Here is a 22,813-nt window from a genome sequence, read left to right on the forward strand (position 1 = left end):
AACATAGCATCATAAAATAGGATTTAAGGGCACACATCCTAACAATCTCTTAACACTTTTATACCCTCATGTCAATCTCTAACTGCCAAGTAACAGACTAACTGCCTAACTACCTACTGCCAATGCATCAACACATGCTTCCTACAATCAGCACATGCTTATTACAATCAAGTACACTTACAATTAATTACATGTCTAAATACAATCTCAGCATGTGTCATGATCTAATCCAATGTACCTATACACTACAACTCAAATATACAACCTGATGCAGACCTGATGCAGCTAGCTTCTTAACAATAGCCCCTCCTTAAAACACCTTGCCCACAAGGTGAGGGAACTGTTGAAAGAGACTGCAGGGATTCCCAAGTGGCATGTTCTACAAAACCTCCTTGCCATTGAACCAACAACTCTGTGATGACCCTTGAGCGTAGATTGTGCTCCTTGCTATCCAAAATAGCCACTGGTTCAGGATTGAGAACTCCCACATCATTCACAGATGGTAAGATAGGAATTGAAAGGATATGTTGCCCCAATTGCTTCTTAAGACAAGAAACATGGAAAACTAGGTGAATTCTTGACTCAGGAGGTAATTGCAACTTGTAAGCAGCAGCTCCAATCCTTTGAAGAACTTGAAAAGGTCCATAGAACCTTAGAGATAGCTTGTGAGAAGCCCTATGAGCAAGGGATTTCTGCTTAAATGGCTGCAACCTCAAGTAAACCCAGTCACTAACTTCAAAAACTCTATCTGATCTATGTTTGTCTACCTGTAGTTTCATGGCATTCTAAACTTGCACCAAATTATGCCTCAAAACAGCAATCAACTCTTGCCTAGAATGCAGCTACCTATCCATAGCCTCAACCTTAGTGGTACCAGGAATATAATCAAGGAGTTTAGGGGGAGGGATACCATATAAAGCTTCAAAGGGAGTACATTTAGTTGAAACATGGAAGTTAGTATTGAACCAATACTCACACAAAGGCAACCACTCAACCCATTCAGCTGGTCTATCATTAGTGAAGGACCTAAGGTACTGCTCAAGACTCCTATTCACCACCTCAGTTTGGCCATCATTTTGAGATTGATAAGAGGAAGATATGGCCAATTGAACACCCTGCAACCTCATCAGCTCAGACCAGAAAAGGGATGTAAAGGCAGGATCTCTATCACTAACAATTGAACTAGGCATCCCATGTAATTTGAATACATGCTGAACAAATAAGGCAGCAACCTCGGAGGCTGAATAAGGATGAGATAAGGCAATAAAGAGGACATACTTAGTAAGTCTATCCACTACCACAAAGACAACATCCATCCGATGAGATTTTGGAAGACCTTCCACAAAGTCCATGCTAATATCAGACCAAGGTTTAGAGGGAATGGGAAGTGCCTGCAACAACCCAGCTGGCCTACAGGTTTCATGCTTCATCTATTGACAAACCACGCATTCCTCTTCAAGTCAAACTTCATACCCTGCCACCAAAAGTCCTGCCTCAGCCTATGAAAAGAATTCAAGTACCCGGAATGGCTATCAAGGGGACTGCCATGAACATGAGACAACACCTTAGGCTTTAAACAACAAGATGGCCCAAAAATATCCTTCCTTTATATAGAATCAGACCATTATGCAAAGTGTAGTGCTTAGGAGCAGTGCCTGACTAGAAAGTAGTCAAATGCTGCTGTTGTTGGGGTTTATGCCCTAAAACCCAATTTATTGGCATGTATTTAATAATTAAATTGTTTAATTATAGAGACTATCTATAAATGAACTAAGACATTATCATAGTCCATGAGATGCATTGTATGTGATTTATGTGAAAAGTCACAGAAGATATAAATCACAAGTTCTTTGTAAACTCAGAAGTTTAGTTCGTAGTCAGTGATGAAATTGGGCGTTTCATCTGCGAAGACTATAACATATCAACTAAGATGATTTGTCTTGATCATGGAAGTGGAGACTTCTAGTTGGTATGTTGATATGTTTTAAGAGTTAAGACATATTGAACTGGATCGCTGTGAGATTTATTATTCTCCTAACGACTGTCAAATGAATAATAAATCTCACAACTTCTATTTACATCAACTCTAAATCCTGAGAGAATAATGGACATGATCATGAGATGTAGGTTGCTTTGATATATCAGGAGTGAGATCTATTAGTTACGGTCAAAACCTCAGTATGTTGGGCATCCGCATTTAGTGTTGATAGAACATATATTCTCAAGATGGAATTCATAGTCTCTTAATGGAGATACAAAATATTCCCTTGAGATAAGTTTAATGGATTTATTTATTCAGAGTGTTGGGCCCAACCACTTTTGTAAGGAGTTACTAAAGTATATATTTATGAAATTGAATTTCATAAATATATGACGAATAACATAAAGGATTAAACCGGGTACTCAAGGATTAAGATGTAGTAATCTTCAAAGTGACAGTCTATATTCATGACTTTGGATTACTACGAATATTTTAATGAAGGGGTTGCATGCATAATAAAGTCTTGGGATATAATTTATTAATAAGGCCTAGAGTGCAATTATATTTATATAGTGGTATTAAATATAATTAATGGTAACTTTGGGCTTGTCAAGAGTTGACGGAAAAGCCCAAGGCCCATTGGAGCTAGTGTCTTATTGGTCCCTTTTGGTCCCACTCCAAGCCACACACTAAAGCCCAATTGGAAAGGCCTAATAGGCCAGCCCAATTAGATAATCAGTTAGTTATAAAGGGAAAAACATACAGAATTTTTATGAGTTAGAAAAGAAGAAATAAAAAAACGGTGTGTGAGAGAGTGTGAAACACACTTTCATTCTCCCTTTGAAAACTGATTGAGAGACCACACATCTTGGGCGTAAAGTGGAATTGGAGTGAAGATTAAAAGTGTTCCCAAGTACTTCTACTATTTGTTTTGAATTTCTCCACACCAAGGTACGCTATCTTATTCTTAAATTCTGAAATTTATATTGCGCACGTTATCAATCATGAATGAAATAGATCCTAGTTCGTTGCTTCCGCTGTGGGTTTTGTATGAGATACAAAACCAGAATTTTTCCTTCAGCTGTGACACCTCATCATTGACATAACTTTGCTGTAATTCCTCAATTCAAGTAATGCTTGGAAAAGAAAGGAGAAATAGGTGTGCATTAGGGTCTACCACCTCCTCAAAAGAACATCCCAGCCTGGACAAGGAATTAGCAACCTTGTTGTTTTGACCCTTTTTATACTCCACTAGAAAAGCGTAACCCAAAAGCTTAGAAATCCATTTTTGCTGGGCTGGAGTGCCTATTTTCTGCTCTAACAAGAATTTCAAGCTCTGGTGATCAATTTTAATGATGAATGGCTTGCCGAGAAGATAAGGCCTCCATCTTTTGACAGCTGTTACCAAGGCCAAGAACTCCTTTTCATAAGTAGAAAGGTGCAAACTTCTACCCTTCAAAGCTTGGCTGTGAAAAGCTATAGGCCTCTGCCCTTGCATTAGAACAACACCTATCTCCACTCCTAAAGCATCACACTCAATAATAAATGGCTTAGAGAAATTAGGTAAAGCCAAAATAGGAGGGTTCATGACAGCAGCTTTGAGGTGTTGAAAGGCAGAATCAGCCTCAGCAGTCCAGTTAAAAGCATCCTTTTTGAGCAAATTAGTCAAAGGAGCAGCTATTAGACCATAATTTCTGATAAACTTCCTGTAGTAATCCATGAGCCCCAAAAAACCCCTCAAAGGTTTCACACAAGTAGGAGTTGGCCATTGCTGCATAGCCAAAACTTTCTTAGGATCAGTCTTGACACCCTCTCTGTGTTGGGATTTATGCCCTAAAATCCAATTTGTTGTCATGTCATAAATAATTAAATTGTTTAATTATATGAGACTATCTATAAATGAACTAGTGGGGCATTATCTTAGTCCATGAGATGCATTGTATGTGATTTATGTGATTTGGTCACAGAAGATGTAAATCACAAGTTCCTTGTAAACTCAAAATGTAGTTCGTAGTCGGTGATGAAATTGGGCGTTTCATTTGCGAAGACAATAACATATCAACTAAGATGATTTGTCTTGATAATGGAAATAGGGATTTCTAGTTGGTATGTTGATATGTTTTAAGAGTTAAGACATATTGAACTGGACCGTTGTGAGATTTATTATTCTCCTAACGACTGTCAAATGAATAATAAATCTCACGACTTCTTTTTACATGAACTCTTAATCCTGAGAAAATAATGAACCTGATCATGAAATGTAAGTTGTTTTGATATATCAGGAGTGAGATCTAATAGTTATGGTCAAAACCTCAGTATGTTGGGTAGCCACATTTAGTGTTGATGGAAAATATATTCTCAAGATGGAATTCATTGTCTCTTAACGGAGATACAAAATATTTCCTTGAGATAAGTTTAATGGGTTTGGTTATTCAGAGAGTTAGGCCCAACCACTTTAGTAAGGAGTTACTAAAGTATATATTTATGGAATTGGATTTCATAAATATATAATGAATAACATAAAGGATTAAACCGGGTACTCAAGAATTAAGATGTAGTAATCTTCAAAGTGACAGTCTATATTCATGACTTTGTATTACTACGAATATTTTATGAAGGGGTTGCATGTACAATAAAGTCTTGGGATATAATTTATAGATAAGGCCTAGAGTGCAACTATATTTATATAGTGGTATTAAATATAGTTAATGGTAACTTTGGACTTGTCAAGAGTTGACAGAAAAGCCCAAGACCCATTGAAGCTAGTGTCTTATTAGTTCCTTTTGGTCCCACTCCAAGTCACACACAATAGCCTAATTGGAATGGCCCAAAAGGCTAGCCCAATTAGATAATCAGTTATATATAAGGAGAAAAACATACAGAATTTCATTAAGGTTTTCATGAGACCTTTTCATAAGAGTTTTCATACAAGGAATGAAATGGTTTGTATATGACTGTTGGACACTCTCCTATTCTCTCTTTAATGAAAACTAATTGAGAGACCACACATCTTGGGCATTAAGTGGAATTGGAGTGAAGATTAAATGTATTCCCAAGTGTTTCTGATCTTTGGTTTTGAATTTCACCGCACCAAGGTAGGCTCTCTTGTTCTTAAACTCTAAAACTTACATAGTGCATGTTATTGATTGTGTATGAAGTAGATTCGTTAAATTTCCGCTGCGTATGTTTTGTATGTGATACAAACACGTGATTTTCCAACAAATGGTATTAGAGTGGTCTTCATTTTCCAATCTGTATAACATGTTTAGTGAGTTTTAGAATTCAAGAAAACTATTTTCATAGTTGTGAAGATTATGCAGTCTTTTTTCTGCATATTTTAGTTTTGAAACTATTGTTTGATTAAAATTGATTTTGATGTTATGATGTTGTTTAAGTTTGATTTTAACCATGTAAAATTGAATTTTAACCTTTAACATCAATGAAATTCAAGTTTTAATCTTAATCTCATCGTTTTTGATCATTAAGAATATGTTTTGTTCTTTGGAAATGTCAAAAACAGTTAAAAGAAAAACGGTTGTTTCTGGGCATTTTCGCTACTGGAGAGTCGCGAGATGAGTCGCGAGCGAGTCGCGAGAGCTTCTGAATGAACTCGCAACTGGGGTCTCGCGACTGGTCGAGTCGCCAAAATGAGTAGCCAAAACTCGTGACTGGTCAAGTCGCCAGAATGAGTAGCCAAAAAAATTCTGACACCTATTTTTTACATGTATAAAGAGTAGGGCTATGTGTGATTAGATTACACATGTTTCTAACTAAAAGACCTAATGAGATCAAAGATATTAGTTAAATGGAACTCTTAGTCCTAAATAGTTTTGGGACTTGTCTTTTAAGAAACATTCTAATGAGATTAGAATTGTTGTATGATTGAAAGTCCTTAATTTATTTTAATTAGAGGTTTTTAATGAGATTAAAATTCCAATTAAAGTTATATAGTTTCTAATGAGATTAGAATACTTTATGTAGTATATTAAGGATAGAGTTCTATATAACAAATTTTTTATTCATTAGTGTTTAAGGAATCCTAAATTGATGAGAATCAACAAGCATTCAAGGATCCATTGCATGTTCCAGTTGGGCCTATTACAAGAGCAAGATCCAAGAAGATCCAAGAAGCACTTAATGGGCTAATTCAAGAGATTTGGGCTAATTCTAACGCAAGACATTCCAAGCTTGGCCCAAAGGAAGATGAAAGTGTAGTAAATTTAATTCAAGTTATTTAGGGCTGATCTGGCTTAATTGGGAGTGATTTATGGCATGAATTAATGGCTGATTGACTTTCCAGCTATATATCAGTTAAGGCAGATTTTTTCCTATTTTGGATCTGCTAATTTCAGACCAAATCAAGTTTTATTTAGGGTTTTATTATTTAGTACGTTTTTTAGGTATTTTCCTTGTTTTTAGGTGCATTTAATGCTTTTTAGGTCAAACTTGATTCCTGATATGGTAAGGTATCAATTAGGAGTTATTTTAGAATATATTTTCTTGTCTGTCAAGTTTTGTGGAGTCCTTAAATAGGCCCTGAAGTCTGTAAACGTTTTTTAGAATATTATTGAATAAAATTAAGAAAAGGTGAGGCTTTGCTTTCTTTTGGTTCTTCAAGAACTGTGAACTTATCAAGGATTCTTCCTTGTGGCGTTCAAACATTATACCTTTGGTTCATGATTCTTTATAATCATTGGGTCAAGGTCAACTCATACCTTTGGTTCGCGTTTCGATTATAAACGTTAGGTCAGGGTTTCTATCATAAATCTGATTTTTAGCTTTCCTGGGTTAAATATTCCAATATTTTTGTTGGGTCTCAAAGCATGTCGATTGAGGTTCACATCATTTGGTATCAGAGCACAGGTTCTAAAATCAGTTTTCTATCCCTTTATCTTTTGTTTCCTGTTATCATCCTATCCTGTTTCTTTTGTGTTCTTCATTCATCGTTCTTATTTTTTTTTGTTTTTGTTGAAGTGCACTAGGTTAAAATCATGCACCTAGTTCCCAAAAAAAAAAAAAAAAAAACGTGAAAAAACAGACATCTGAAAGGAAATAGCAAAAAAAAAAAAAAAAAAAAAAATTTGTTTGTAGTTTCAGTTCTCTCAGACCAAAATATTGTTTTCTTTTGTCTTCTTCCTTTGATTTGGTATTTCTATCATATTTTCTTGCCATTGGTATTTGTTTTAACACTACAAGTTGAATTTCTTGATCAAGTTTATTAGTTCATTGCAGAATTGAAAAGGCAAAGTTGCGAGTGGAAAAAGGCAAGAGAGTGTGAGACTAATATCGGGAAAAAGCCAATTTAAGAGTGAAACATGAGTGGGAGTGACATAATTTGAGTGCAAACACGTGAGGGAGTGTTGTGAGGAATTATTTCTAACAATTCTTTGTTGTTTCAAAAGTATGTCTTTCAAGTGTGAAACATCAAATAGGGAAGGAGGGGAGGAGTCGTCCATCATTTTGCAGGCTATGCAACAACAATTTGAACGCATGAACGTGGTGTTTAATGAGATTCGGGATCGAATAGATAGGCAAGACACTGTTATTGCTACTTTGCGTGAGGAGTGTCGTCAAAGAGGCCCTAATGCAAGAAGGCAAGAAAGGCGTTCTCACATGAATGATTCTGATGACTACCACGAGGATGAGTTTGAAGATGAAGGAGATCAAGCTTCACTGAACAATGCAAGCAGGTTTGTGCCAAGGAGAGAAAGGCGTGGTAGAGGTTTCCGAAGAGATCCAAGATGGTAAGATGGGACTGACAGGAACCTAGGAAACATAAAAATGAAGATACCCACATTCCAAGGAAAAAATGATCCAGAAGCATACTTGGAGTGGGAGAAGAAGGTGGAGTTAATCTTTGAGTGCCATAACTACTCCGAGGAGAAAAAGGTAGAACTCGTTGTTATTGAGTTTACTGACTATGCTATTATATGGTGGGATCAACTTGTGATGAACAGAAGGAGAAACCATGAGAGACCTATTGAGACTTGGGAGGAAATGAAGGCAATCATGAGAAGGCAGTTTGTTCCTAGTCACTACTATAGGGACTTGTATCAGAAATTACAAAGTCTTACTCAAGGCTATAGGAGCGTGGATGACTACCATAAGGAGATGGAGATTGCCATGATTCGGGCAAATGTAGAGGAGGATAGAGAAGCTGCCATGGCAAGGTTTCTGAATGGGCTGAATTGGGACATTGCCAATGTGGTGGAGTGCAGCACTACGTGGAGTTAGAGGACATGGTGCACATGGCAATAAAGGTGGAACGACAGCTTAAAAGGAAAGGAACTCGGTCATTTCAAAATCCGGGCTTCTCTACTTCATGGAGGTCAAATGGGAGGAAAGACGAAGGGGCTGTTTTCAAGTCCAAATCCGAACCACAAAAAAGGAGAGATGAAGCTCCCAGTGTCAACAAAGGTAAATATGAATCCCAGACTCGTAATCGTGATATTAAGTGTTTTCGTTGTTTGGGAGTAGGTCATATTGCTTCACAATGCCCAAATAAGAGGACCATGATCGCACGTATTGATGGAGAGGTGGAAACTGAATGCGAGGAAGATGATGACCAGATTCCATCACTTGAGGATGCTTGTGATGATGAAGTGGAGTATCCAGTGGAGGGTGAGTCGCTTGTTGTAAGGCGTGCTTTAAGTGCCCAAGTCAAAGAGGATGACATGGAAAAACAAAGGGAGAACATTTTTCACACTAGATGCCACGTCAAGAACAAGGTATGTTGTATGATTATAGATGGGGGGAGCTGTACTAATGTGGCTAGTACTACTTTAGTTGAAAAATTGAATTTACCTACCTTGAAACACCCTAGACCATATAAGTTGCAGTGGTTGAATGATTGTGGAGAAGTTAAGGTAAATAAGCAAGTACTGGTTTCTTTTTCAATTAGGAGGTACAAGGATGAAATACATTGTGATGTTGTTCCAATGCAAGCGGGTCACATTTTATTGGGCACGCCATGGCAGTTTGACAGGAGAGTCAATCATGATGGGTTCAAGAATAGGTATTCTTTTGTTAAAGATAATAAAACCATTACCCTTGTACCGTTGACTCCGAGACAAGTGTATGAAGATCAAGTGAAACAAAAAAGAGAAAATGACTTGAAAAATTGTGATATTGAGAATGCAAAAAAAGATGATGAGAAAAAGAGTGAAAGAATAAAAGAGTGTGAACAGAAAAAAGAGTGTGAAAATATAAAAAAGAGTGAAAAGACAGTTGAGGGTGGAAAAAATGAGAGAAAAACAAAAAAACAAGGGAGTTTTTATGCTAAGGCGAGTGATGTCAAGAGTGCTTTTTATACAAAACAGCCTGTATTTGTACTCTTGTACAAAGAGGTGTGTTTTAATACTAACGAACTTGACGAATCTTTGCCTAGTATTGTTGTCTCTTTGTTGCAGGAATATGAGGACGTGTTTCCTAACGATGTTCCTAGTGGATTGCCACCTATTAGAGGAATAGAGCACCAAATCGATTTTGTGCCAGGTGCAACAATTCCTAACCGACCAGCCTATTGGAGCAATCCGGAGGAGACAAAGGAACTTCGAAGGCAAGTTGAGGAGTTGCTGACCAAGGGACATGTGAGAGAGAGTATGAGTCCATGCGCGGTGCCGATGCTGCTTGTGCCTAAGAAGGATGGAACTTGGAGAATGTGTGTTGATTGCAGGGCTATCAACAACATTACGGTAAAGTATAGACATCACATTCCTAGGCTAGATGACATGTTGGATGAATTGCATGGATCATGTGTTTTCACAAAAATTGATTTGAAAAGTGGATATCATCAAATTAGGATGAAAGAGGGTGATGAATGGAAAAATGCCTTTAAAACTAAATATGGATTGTATGAGTGGTTGGTAATGCCTTTTGGTCTAACTAATGCACCAAGTACATTCATGAGGTTAATGCACCATGCATTGCGTGCGTTTATAGGCAGATTTGTTGTGCTTTATTTTGATGATATTTTGGTATATAGTAAGAATTTAGATGAGCATATTGATCATTTACAATGTGTGCTTACTGTTTTGAGAAAAGAAAAACTATATGCCAATTTTAAGAAATGTTCCTTTTGCATGGACAAAATTGTGTTTTTGGGTTATGTTGTTAGCGCGAAAGGAATTGACGTGGATGAGGAAAATGTGAAGGCTATCAAGGAATGGCCCACACCTAAGTCAATCACTGAGGTAAGAAGTTTTCATGGTTTGGCTAGTTTTTATCGCTGATTTGTCAAAGATTTCAGCACACTAGCCGCACCACTCACTGAAATTGTTAAAATATCTGTTGGTTTTAAATGGGGTAGTGAGCAGGATCGTGCATTTATTGAAATTAAAGAACAGTTATGTGGTGCTCCTTTATTAGCATTACCTGATTTTTCTAAAACTTTTGAGATTGAGTGTGATGCCTCAGGAATAGGTATTGGAGTTGTTTTAATGCAGGAGAAGCAGCCGATAGCCTACTTTAGTGAAAAGCTAAATGGGGCAGCTTTGAACTACCCAACATATGACAAGGAGCTTTATGCATTGGTGAGGGCATTAGAGACTTGGCAACACTACCTTTGGCCGAAAGAATTTGTCATACATACTGACCATGAGTCCTTGAAGCACCTGAAGGGACAAGTTAATGAAATGACTAGTTTGGATGGTGAGAAGAAGGCTGAGATGGTGAAGAAACTCCATGAAAGTGTACGGCAACATATAGAGAAGAAGAATGAGCAATATGCGACTAAAGCCAACAAGGGCTGTCGACAAGTCCTCTTTGAACCGGGTGATTAGGTTTGGGTGCATATGAGAAAAGAAAGATTTCCAGCTCGTAGGCGGTCTAAGCTGCATCCTAGAGGGGATGGTTCATTTCAAGTCCTTGAGAGAATCAATGATAATGCATACAAGTTGGATCTTCCAGGTGAGTATAACATTAGTGCTACATTTAATGTTTCTGATCTTTCTCCTTTTGATGTAGGTGACGATTCCAGGACGAATCCTTTTGAAGAGAGGGGGAATGATAAGAATCAACAAGCATTCAAGGATCCATTGCATGTTCCAGATGGGCCTATTACAAGAGCGAGATCCAAGAAGATCCAAGAAGCACTTAATGGGCTGATTCAAGAGATTTGGGCAGATTCTAACGCAGGACATTCCAAGCTTGGCCCAAAGGAAGATGAAAACGTAATAAATTTAATTCAAACAATGGAGGGCTGATCTGGCTTAATTGGGAGTGATTTATGGCATGAATTAATGGCTGATTGACTTTCTAGCTCTATATCAGTTAAGGCAGTTTTTTTCCTATTTTGGATCTGCTAATTTCAGACCAAATCAACTTTTATTTAGGGTTTTATTATTTAGTACGTTTTTTAGGTATTTTCCTTGTTCTTAGGTGCATTTAATACTTTTTAGGTCAAATTTGATTCCTCGTATGGTAAGGTGTCAATTAGGAGTTATTTTAGAATATATTTTCTTGTCTGTCAAGTTTTATGGAGGCTTTAAATAGGCTCTGAAGTTTGTAAACGTTTTTCAGAAAATTATTGAATAAAATTCAGAAAAGGTGAGGCTTTGCTCTCTTTTGGTTCTTCAAGAACTGTGAATTTATCAAGGATTCTTCCTTGTGGCGTTCAAACTTTATACCTTTGGTTCATGATTTTTTATAATCATTGGGTCAAGGTCAACTTATACCTTTGGTTTGCGTTTCGATTATAAACGTTGCGTCAGGGTTTCTATCATAAATCTGATTTTTAGCTTTCTTAGGTTAAATATTCCAATATTTTTGTTGGGTCTCAAAGCGTGTCTGATGCGAACCTCAATCGACACGCTTTGAGCCCCAACAAAAATATTGGAATATTTAACCCAGGAAAGCTAAAAATCAGATTTATGATAGAAACCCTGACCCAACGTTTATAAGAGAAACGCGAACCAAAGGAAAAAGTTCACCTTGACCCAATGATTATAAAGAATCACGAACCAAAGGTATAAAGTTTGAACGCCACAAGGAAGAATCCTTGATAAGTTCACAGTTCTTGAAGAACCAAAAGAGAGCAAAGCCTCACCTTTTCTGAATTTTATTCAATAATAATCTATGAAAAACGTTTACAAGCATAAGGCCTATTTAAGGGCTCCATGAAACTTGACAGACAAGAAAATATATTCTAAAATAACTCCTAATTGATACCTTACCATATCTGGAATCAAATTTGACCTAAAAAGCATTAAATGCACCTAAAAACAAGGAATTAAATCACCTAAACCTAAAATAACGTTTTTACATAAAAATACCAAAAATAATAAATTACAATAATTAAACAAGAAATTGTGTCCTCATCAGACCCCTCCACTTGAAATAAACTCGTCCTCGAGTTCATCTTTGAAATCTGAAATCTTCCACTCCAAATAAACAAATACTTCGAATACTTTAATGACTTGATCCTGTTATGAAACTTGTTTCCTTCATAAAGTGTAGCAGAAAATTTCTTCTCATCTGCTTTCAATTTATTTGCAACATCAATCAACAAAGGGTTGATAATAAAATTAAAATTTTCTACTCCAAGAAAATCAACTAATTGAATAGTCATCTTCAACAAATCAATTGAGACTAGAGGATTGTGAGTTGTGGACTCATCCTCATAATTAACCTCAATTGAATCTTCCACAATGTTCTCAATAATTACCATCTTCTTTTTTTTTTTTTCAAGTTTTTTTTTTCTTTTCTTTTTTTTCACTTTTTTTTTTGGATGATAACAGGAAATAAAAGATAAAAGGATAGAAAACTGATTTTAGAACCTGTACTCTGATACCAAATGATGCGAACCTCAATCGACACGCTTTGAGACCCAACAAAAATATTGGAATATTTAACCCAGGAAAGCTAAAAATCAGATATTTGATAGAAACCCTGACCCAACGTTTATAATCGAAACGCGAACCAAAGGTATAAGTTGACCTTGACCCAATGATTATAAAGAATCACAAACCAAAGGTATAAAGTTTGAACGCCACAAGGAAGAATCCTTGATAAGTTCACAGTTCTTGAAGAACCAAAAGAGAGCAAAGCCTCACCTTTTCTGAATTTTATTCAATAATATTCTATGAAAAACGTTTACAAGCATAAGGCCTATTTAAGGGCTCCATGAAACTTGACAGACAAGAAAATATATTCTAAAATAACTCCTAATTGATACCTTACCATATCTGGAATCAAATTTGACCTAAAAAGCATTAAATGCACCTAAAAACAAGGAATTAAATCACCTAAACCTAAAATAACGTTTTTACATAAAAATGCCAAAAATAATAAATTACAATAATTAAACAGTAATTTGTGTCCTCATCAGACCCCTCCACTTGAAACAAACTCGTCCTCGAGTTCGTCTTTGAAATCTGAAATCTTCCACTCCAAATAAACAAATACTTCGAATGCTTTAATGACTTGATCCTGTTATGAAACTCGAATCCTTCATAAAGTGTAGCAGAAAATTTCTTCTCATCTACTTTCAATTTATTTGCAACATCAATCAACAAAGGGTTGATAATAAAATTAAAATTTTCTACTCTAAGAAAATCAACAAATTGAATAGTTATCTTCAACAAATCAATTGAGACTAGAGGATTGTGAGTTGTGGACTCATCCTCATAATTAACCTCAATTGAATCTTCCACAATGTTCTCGATAATTACCATCTTTTTTTTTTCTTTTTTCTTTTTTTCAAGTTTTTTTTTTCTTTTTTTTTTTCACTTTTTTTTTTTGGATGATAACAGGAAATAAAAGATAAAAGGATAGAAAACTGATTTTAGAACCTATGCTCTGATACCAAATGATGCGAACCTCGATCGACACGCTTTGAGACCCAACAAAAATATTGGAATATTTAACCCAGGAAAGCTAAAAATCAGATTTATGATAGAAACCCTGACCCAACGTTTATAAGAGAAACGCGAACCAAAGGTATAAGTTGACCTTGACCCAATGATTATAAAGAATCACGAACCAAAGGTATAAAGTTTGAACGCCACAAGGAAGAATCCTTGATAAGTTCACAGTTCTTGAAGAACCAAAAGAGAGCAAAGCCTCACCTTTTCTGAATTTTATTCAATAATAATCTATGAAAAACGTTTACTAGCATAAGGCCTATTTAAGGGCTCCATGAAACTTGACAGACAAGAAAATATATTCTAAAATAACTCCTAATTGATACCTTACCATATCTGGAATCAAATTTGACCTAAAAAGCATTAAATGCACCTAAAAATAAGGAATTAAATCACCTAAACCTAAAATAACGTTTTTACATAAAAATACCAAAAATAATAAATTACAATAATTAAACAGGAAATTGTGTCCTCATCAGTGTCGATTGAGGTTCGCATCATAAATAGTTTAGGACTTCCATTTTAGTTAGTGATTCTAATGAGATTAGAGTCTTCAACAAGTGCAAGGTTATTAGTTGTGATGGGATCACAATTATTTAAGAAAAACCCAAAATAACGAGTGGGAGTGTTGAAATAACCCTTTTGTTAAGTTTATTGTAATGTGAGTAGATACCTTGTCTTGACGTCAAGTCTTGCATTCCATGTGGAGGGTATTTGCTTCACGGATTATAAGGTTAAACTTCTTTATGATTACGCGAATGTTCGTTACACTATTGTAACGTGACTTAGTAACATTACATCGAATTTAAACAATTAAACACATTTGATGTGTAGGGTTAAAATTGTGATTAGATCACAAGGATTTCATGACAATCCACTTCTTTTAAAATTTCTAGTGGGAGAGAGATACAAGGGTTGGATGTCACGGCCTCCATTGTTGGTTCATAGTAGTGTGAAATATATACTTTGTCTTTGCTTCAAGCTTAGCATTCCATGCGGAGAGTATTTATTTCATGGTACTACAGGATTGAATTTCTTGGTTTATAGTAGTTTGATCAAACACATTGTCTTAGCTTCAAGCTTTGCATTTCATGCGGAGGGTGTTTTATATCATGGCACTACACAATAAGCCTGTTAAGGGGATGAAATGTGGCTACACATGATTCTAGACAATGGTATACACTAGACTAAGTTTGATAGTAACCTCTATACTGAGTTCTTACTATTATTACTTAGAGGCTAAAGGAAAAATGGCAAATTATTTTTGTTTGGTAAGAGTTACCATGATTGCATTAATAATGAGAAAATTTCTCACCTGATCATAGTGGTTGATATTCACTCTATGTTGAGGAACATTAATTGCGGGATTAGGTTGTCGTTGCACCTAGTATAGTATGTATTTCGGGTTCCATACTATATGGTTATGGATGCAAAATATAATGTCCCTGTAATTATGTTCATAGTCTCAAAATAAAGTTGTCATAAATTTTGTTCTCTAGCTACTATTTTAAATCAATCACATTAACTAAGAAATAATTTTGGACATGGTGCTTAAAGGAACTGAAGTGCATATTTATGTTTCAATTCAGCATTGTCATAATTTCCTTTGCATGATGCATTGATGGATGATAGCTTATGATATGATCATAGTCTCCATTGAAATCCTATAATGTTTCATTGGCTTTTATCTCAAATGTGCTACAGCATGAGATGCAAGAGTTAGCACTAGACTTAGACTTTGTATTAAGTCTAAATGAGAGTTTTGGTATGAATCATATTGAGTGCCAAGAAAAGCTTAAGGAGTTCCAATTCTATATCATTTAATGAAAATATTTTATTTTTCAAATGAATTGGAATTCTTGGATGTAGAGATTAAATGTTAATCTCATTTGGATATGATCCACAAGTCCTTGTTAGAATCATTCGATCAATTTAGATTATTTTGAAAATAAATAAGTAAATTTTTGTTGTATCTGAATTGATGAGTGAGTTCTACACAACGGAAGACATCCTAAAAGCTAAGGCTAGAATCAATATGATTTAATTCAAATTCTTAGCCTAGACTAAAAGGAAAAGGTGGGAAGAAGAGGAATTAAAATACCAAACAGTTGGGCAAGCTAGTTGCTCTAGTAGTTGCCAAAAAGGAAATTAGACTCAAAAGTATGACCAAAAGGAAAGTGTTTCTAGTTTTGGTAAAGCTAAGCATTGTCCATGATTATTTTCTAGATGGAAATTTACATGTTTTACTTTTAAAGAGAAAGTTTTTGTCCTTTAGCAATGTATGTTTTGGCACTTATGTCTAGATCTTATTAATCTAAATGATATTCAAGATTGGTGAAAGATGGGCTTTTAGAACCATTATTTTTTTATATTCCCAATCTATGAATTTGTGGGGGGTAAAAGTGCTTGAATAAACGTTTAGGCTTTGGGCCTAATTAGTTGGTACAAGTTTGTTCAATCAGGGTCTCTAGGCCCACAGGTTAGTCCGCACTATAGTGGTCCGATGAGTTGTCCCAAGAGGAGTATCTCCTCGGACAGGCTCAGCAAAGGCCCTGGGACTTGCTAAATGGCTTAGAGGCAGAATTCTGGAAGATCTGTTGGGTAAAGGTGTGATCCAAGCACCCTTTAGAAGCAGGAACGTGTAAGAAATATATGAGGAAAAGCTGCTACCATCTCATTAAAGGCCCTGCATCTACCTCCCTGGCCGCATTAATGGAGAAATGACCTCTGAACAGTAGAATTCAGCCTTCCAGCTATTATTTGAAGACTTTAAGAAGGTGGTTGATGGGACAAGTATCTGAGAGGAAGATTTGTGTTACACGTGGATAAAACAGGGAAGAAGAAGAAGGATATAAGAAGACGAGAGAGGAAAGAAGAGGGGGATCTTTCTTTTAAAAAAAAAAACTAAACATTGTAATCTTTTGCTTAGAGAAAGAAATATTATACAAATTGTCCTCGGCTTACATCCGAGGAGGGTTTTTTGTTACGTCCATCTATTATTTGCATAGACAGGGGGATTCTAGCCTGTTGATCAACTTTCCAATATCCCAAACCTAGGTTTCAAATCCATACTCTACAAATTTCATTGTATAAGGCTCTTTGGGCCTGAGCCCATCACTTGTTTTTGGGTCCGGGTACAAATTGGGCACTTACAACTGACGGCGTCAGTGGGGATCTAGTGTTGAAGGAATTGGAACATGATGGCAGGCTTAAGTTCGCATCATGTAGAATCTCAGGGATCCCAGCGCGAAGATCTTTTTGAGCATCTTGAGCGTCGGAGGGATCGAGAGGGAAGCGTGCATACCGTATATCCTGACGCAAGCCATTCGCATGGTGGAAGCAGTGCCACCCATGAGGATGATGCCAAGGCCATGCAGAGGGAGATTGACCACCTCAAAAAAAAGCTACACCGTGTCAGTCGAAGGCGAGCTTCACCCCCATCCAATCCTTCCTCAAGGGGGTCCCGGGGAAGCAGTTACAGTCCAAGGTCTAGGACCCCCCCTAGCGAAACCTTTTCTTACAAAAGAGATGACCTTCCAAGTCGTAAGCATAGGAAGATTCCCTCCTGGGGCTTGGGGAACGATGCTATGAGTCGAGCGTTGCCCCAACTCTCCAAGTCGCCCTTCTCACGCAGGATTGAGAAGGGAAGGCTCCCTAGATGGTTCACTCAGCCCACCTTTACCATCTATAATGGCAAGACAAACCTGGTTGAACATGTGAGCCATTTTAACCAGAGGATGGCGGTGCATTCTCAGAACGAAACCTTGATGTGCAAAGTCTTTCCTTCTAGCTTGGGACCTGTTGCTATGAGATGGTTTAACGGACTTAAGTCGGGGTCTGTCAATTCTTTCATGGAACTTACCAGGGCATTCGCATCTCGATTCATTACATGCAGCAGAGTCTATCGACCTTTGGACTCATTATTATCTATGGCCATGAGGGAGGGTGAGACTTTGAAAGCATACTCCGATAGGTACTAGGAGATGTTTAACGAGATCGATGGAGATTTTGATGAGGTGGCAATTAACACTTTCAAATTGGGCCTCCCAACTGATCATGATTTAAGGAAATCCCTGACCAAAAAGCCCGTACGGAGTGTATGTCGTCTCATGGATCACATCAACGAGTACAAAAGGGTTGAGGAAGATCAACAACAAGGTAAGGGTAAGGCGAAGGTTATCCCGCCGGAGAGAAGGGATTTCAGGTCGGACAGGCACCATAACAATAAGCTGAGGAGAGATTACTCTGGGCAATCTAGTTCAGCCACTCCTTAAGTAGTTAATACTGTATTCCGAGAACCAGTGCACCAATTACTGGAGAAAGTCTGTATGGAACCCTACTTCAAGTGGCCCAGTAAGATGGTGGGGGACCCTACGAAACAGAATCACAACCTTTTTTGCCAGTATCATCAGGATGTGGGTCATACCACCAAGAATTGTCGGACCCTTTGGAACCATTTAGAGCAGCTCGTTAGCGAGGGAAAATTGAAGTAGCACCTGTATCAACCCAACGGATAAGGAAATCGTTCGAGTTCAAATAATCAAAAGAACAACTCATCTCAGCCGCCCTTAGGAATGATTAACGTCATCTTCACTGCATCGGGCAGGACCGGTTCTTCTCCCACAAGGGTGATGGCGGTGTCACATTCCCAGGCCGAAGAGGATCAAAGGGAGTACGCCTATTTTGGGATTCTTCGATGAAGATAAGGTCGGGACTATTCAACCACACAACGATGCACTGGTGGTCACATTGAGGATAGGAAATTATGACGTCAGGAGGGTGATGGTCGATCAAGGTAGTGGGGCGGATATTATGTACCCTGACTTATTCAAAGGGCTTAAGTTAAGACTTGAGGATCTCACTCCCTATGACTCGTCGTTGATAAGTTTTGAAGGGAAGACTGTTATACCAAAGGGACAGATTCAATTGCCCGTACAGTCAGGCTCAAAAACGGTCGATGTGGATTTAATTGTGGTTGATGCATATTCTCCATACACGGCCATCCTTGCCAGGCCTTGGCTGCATGCTTTGGGTGCCGTCTCCTCGACTTTGCATATTAAAGTAAAATTTCCTTCGGGGAGATTCATTGAAGAAATTCTTGGTAGCCAATCAGTGGCAAGGCAATGCATATCGGCCACAGTACTGCATCAAGCCAAATCAGAGTCCTCGGCCTCGGCAATGGAAGACTTATAGCAATTAACAACTCTGAATGCGCCCGATGCGGTGACAACAGAGGAGGCCATGTATGAATATTTGGAATGATTTCTCATAACTGATGACCTCAAAAGGTTCTTTCAAGTTGGCATACGGCTACCCCACCAAGAGAAAATGGAATTGGTGATGTTTTTGAAAAACAATATCAATGTCTTTACCTGGGATCCCTGTGAGGCTCCGAGGGTTGACCCAAGCTTCATTTGCCGTTATTCCCAGGAGGCAACCACCTCGGCGTTCTTCGAAAGAGCATTCTGAGGCTGTCAAGGAAGAGGTGCTCAAGCTCAAAAGGACAGGGGCTATTAAAGAAGTTTTCTACCTGGAATGGTTGGCGCACACAATCGTAGTGAAAGAGAAGAGCAAAAAGTGGAGAGTTGATGAGGACACAATTTACTGTTTAATTATTGTAATTTATTATTTTTGGTATTTTTATGTAAAAACGTTATTTTAGGTTTAGGTGATTTAATTCCTTGTTTTTAGGTGCATTTAATGCTTTTTAGGTCAAATTTGATTCCAAATATGGTAAGGTATCAATTATGAGTTATTTTAGAATATATTTTCTTGTCTGTCAAGTTTCATGGAGCCCTTAAATAGGCCTTATGCTTGTAAACGTTTTTCATAGAAAATTATTGAATAAAATTCAGAAAATGTGAGGCTTTGCTCTCTTTTGGTTCTTCAAGAACTGTGAACTTATCAAGGATTCTTCTTTGTGGCGTTCAAACTTTATACCTTTGGTTCGTGATTCTTTATAATCATTGGGTCAAGGTCAACTTATACCTTTGGTTCGCGTTTCGATTATAAACATTGGGTCAGGGTTTCTATCATAAATCTGGTTTTTAGCTTTCTTGGGTTAAATATTCCAATATTTTTGTTGGGTCTCAAAGCGTGTCGATTGAGGTTCGCATCATTTGGTATTAAATATTCCAATATTTTTGTTGGGTCTCAAAGCGTGTTGATTGAGGTTCGCATCATTTGGTATCAGAGCACAGGTTCTAAAATCAGTTTTCTATCCTTTTATCTTTTATTTCCTGTTATCATCCAAAAAAAAAAAGTGAAAAAAAAAAGAAAAAAACAACTTGAAAAAAAGAAAAAGAAAAAAAAAAGATGGTAATTATTGAGAACATTATGGAAGATTCAATTGAGGTTAATTATGAGGATGAGTCCACAACTCACAATCCTCTAGTCTCAATTGATTTGTTGAAGATGACTATTCAATTTGTTGATTTTCTTGGAGTAGAAAAATAGATGAGAAGAAATTTTCTGCTACACTTTATGAAGGATTCAAGTTTCATAACAGGATCAAGTCATTAAAGCATTCGAAGTATTTGTTTATTTGGAGTGGAAGATTTCAGATTTCAAAGATGAACTCGAGGACGAGTTTGTTTCAAGTGGAGGGGTCTGATGAGGACACAATTTACTGTTTAATTATTGTAATTTATTATTTTTGGTATTTTTATGTAAAAACGTTATTTTAGGTTTAGGTGATTTAATTCCTTGTTTTTAGGTGCATTTAATGCTTTTTAGGTCAAATTTGATTCCAGATATGGTAAGGTATCAATTAGGAGTTATTTTAGAATATATTTTCTTGTCTGTCAAGTTTCATGGAGCCCTTAAATAGGCCTTATGCTTGTAAACGTTTTTCATAGAAAATTATTGAATAAAATTCAGAAAATGTGAGGCTTTGCTATCTTTTGGTTCTTCAAGAACTGTGAACTTATCAAGGATTCTTCTTTGTGGCGTTCAAACTTTATACCTTTGGTTCGTGATTCTTTATAATCATTGGGTCAAGGTCAACTTATACCTTTGGTTCGCGTTTCGATTATAAACGTTGGGTCAGGGTTTCTATCATAAATCTGGTTTTTAGCTTTCTTGGGTTAAATATTCCAATATTTTTGTTGGGTCTCAAAGCGTGTCGATTGAGGTTCGCATCATTTGGTATTAAATATTCCAATATTTTTGTTGGGTCTCAAAGCGTGTTGATTGAGGTTCGCATCAAGAGTATGTGTGGACTTCACAAACCTGAACAAAGCCTGTCCAAAGGACTCGTTCCCGATGCCTCGCATCGATCAGCTTGTGGATGCTATGATCGGGCATCCTCGGATGACTTTTTAGATGCCTTCCAAGGTTATCACCAAATACCGTTGGCGTTGGGTGATCAGGAGAAGACTGTCTTCATTACTCCTACGGGGAATTATCACTATAAAGTAATGCCGTTCGGTTTAAAAAATGCAAGGGCTACTTACCAAAGGATGATGACCAGGATGTTTGAATCGCAACTTGGAAAGACCATTGAGGTATATGTGGATGATATGGTAGTGAAGAGTAAGATAGTACCTATACTTGTGAATGATCTGGACGACACCTTTCAAATACTTAGGAAGTACAAGCTGCGCCTTAACGCCTCAAAGTGTTCTTTTGGGGTGGGTTTGGGAAAATTCCTAGGCTACATGGTGACTCATAAAGGAATAAAGGTGAATCCGGCATAGATCAGTGATGCGAACCTCAATCGACACGCTTTGAGACCCAACAAAAATATTGGAACATTTACCAAGGAAAGCTAAAATTCAGATTTATGACAGAAACCCTGACCCAACGTTTATAATCGAAACGCGAACCAAAGGTATAAGTTGACCTTGACCCAATGATTATAAAGAATCATGAACCAAAGGTATAAAGTTTGAACGCCACAAGGAAGAATCCTTGATAAGTTCACAGTTCTTGAAGAACCAAAAGAGAGCAAAGCCTCACATTTTCTGATTTTTATTCAATAATATTCTGAAAAACGTTTACAAACTTCAGAGCCTATTTAAGGGCTCCATAAAACTTGACAGACAAGAAAATATATTCTAAAATAACTCCTAATTGATACCTTACCATATCAGGAATCAATTTCACCTAAAAAGCATTAATTGCACCTAAAAACAAGGAAAATACCTAAAAACGTACTAAATAATAAAACTCTAAATAAAAGTTGATTTGGTCTGAAATTAGCAGATCCAAAATAGGAAAAAATCTGTCTTAACTGATATAGAGCTGGAAAGTCAGTCAGCCATTAATTCATGCCATAAATCACTCGCAATTAAGCCAGATCAGCTCTAAATAGCATGAATTAAATTTATTACGTTTTCAGCTTCCTTTGGGCCAAGCTTGGAATGTCCTGCGTTAGAATCAGCCCAAATCTCTTGAATCAACCCATTAAGTGCTTCTTTGATCTTTTTGGATCTTGCTCTTGTGATAGGCCCAACTGGAACATGCAATGGATCCTTGAATGCTTATTGATTTGATTCTTATCATAATGTCCTGCGTTAGAATCAGCCCAAATCTCTTGAATCAGCCCATTAAGTGATTCTTTGATCTTTTTGGATCTTGCTCTTGTAATAGGCCCAACTGGAACATGCAATGGATCCTTGAATGCTTGTTGATTCTCATCATATATATATATATATATATATATATATATATATATATATATATATATATATTGTCACATGAAGTAGAATGTGGCCAATTATTCATTGAACGATCCTATCATACAAATGTACAAGAGGTCAAAACTTTCAATTAAATTAAGTCCCATTAAAAAAAAAACAAAATTTGTGCTCCAATAGTTCCACAATTTGTGGTCTATGTTTACACTATACGGATACGTATTGCATTTGCAGTGACATGACGATTGACTGCCTTAATCAGGTCCACAAACGAGTTTTGGCAACCAGACTTCACAGTTTCAAAACCAATAGATGGAGTTTTATGGAAATAG

General features: G+C 36.9%; 1 protein-coding gene across 1 annotated transcript; it reads right to left on the reverse strand.

Annotated features, from left to right (window-relative positions):
- Window positions 1–293: 293 nt before the first annotated feature.
- Window positions 294–779, reverse strand: LOC142616324 (uncharacterized). The gene has a single exon (XM_075789200.1). It carries the CDS (start codon window positions 777–779, stop codon window positions 294–296), a length of 486 nt encoding a protein of 161 aa, XP_075645315.1.
- Between the last annotated feature and the right edge of the window lie 22,034 nt (window positions 780–22,813).

This window comes from Castanea sativa, chromosome 11 (assembly GCF_040712315.1).
Source record: "Castanea sativa cultivar Marrone di Chiusa Pesio chromosome 11, ASM4071231v1".
Taxonomy (NCBI): domain Eukaryota; kingdom Viridiplantae; phylum Streptophyta; class Magnoliopsida; order Fagales; family Fagaceae; genus Castanea; species Castanea sativa.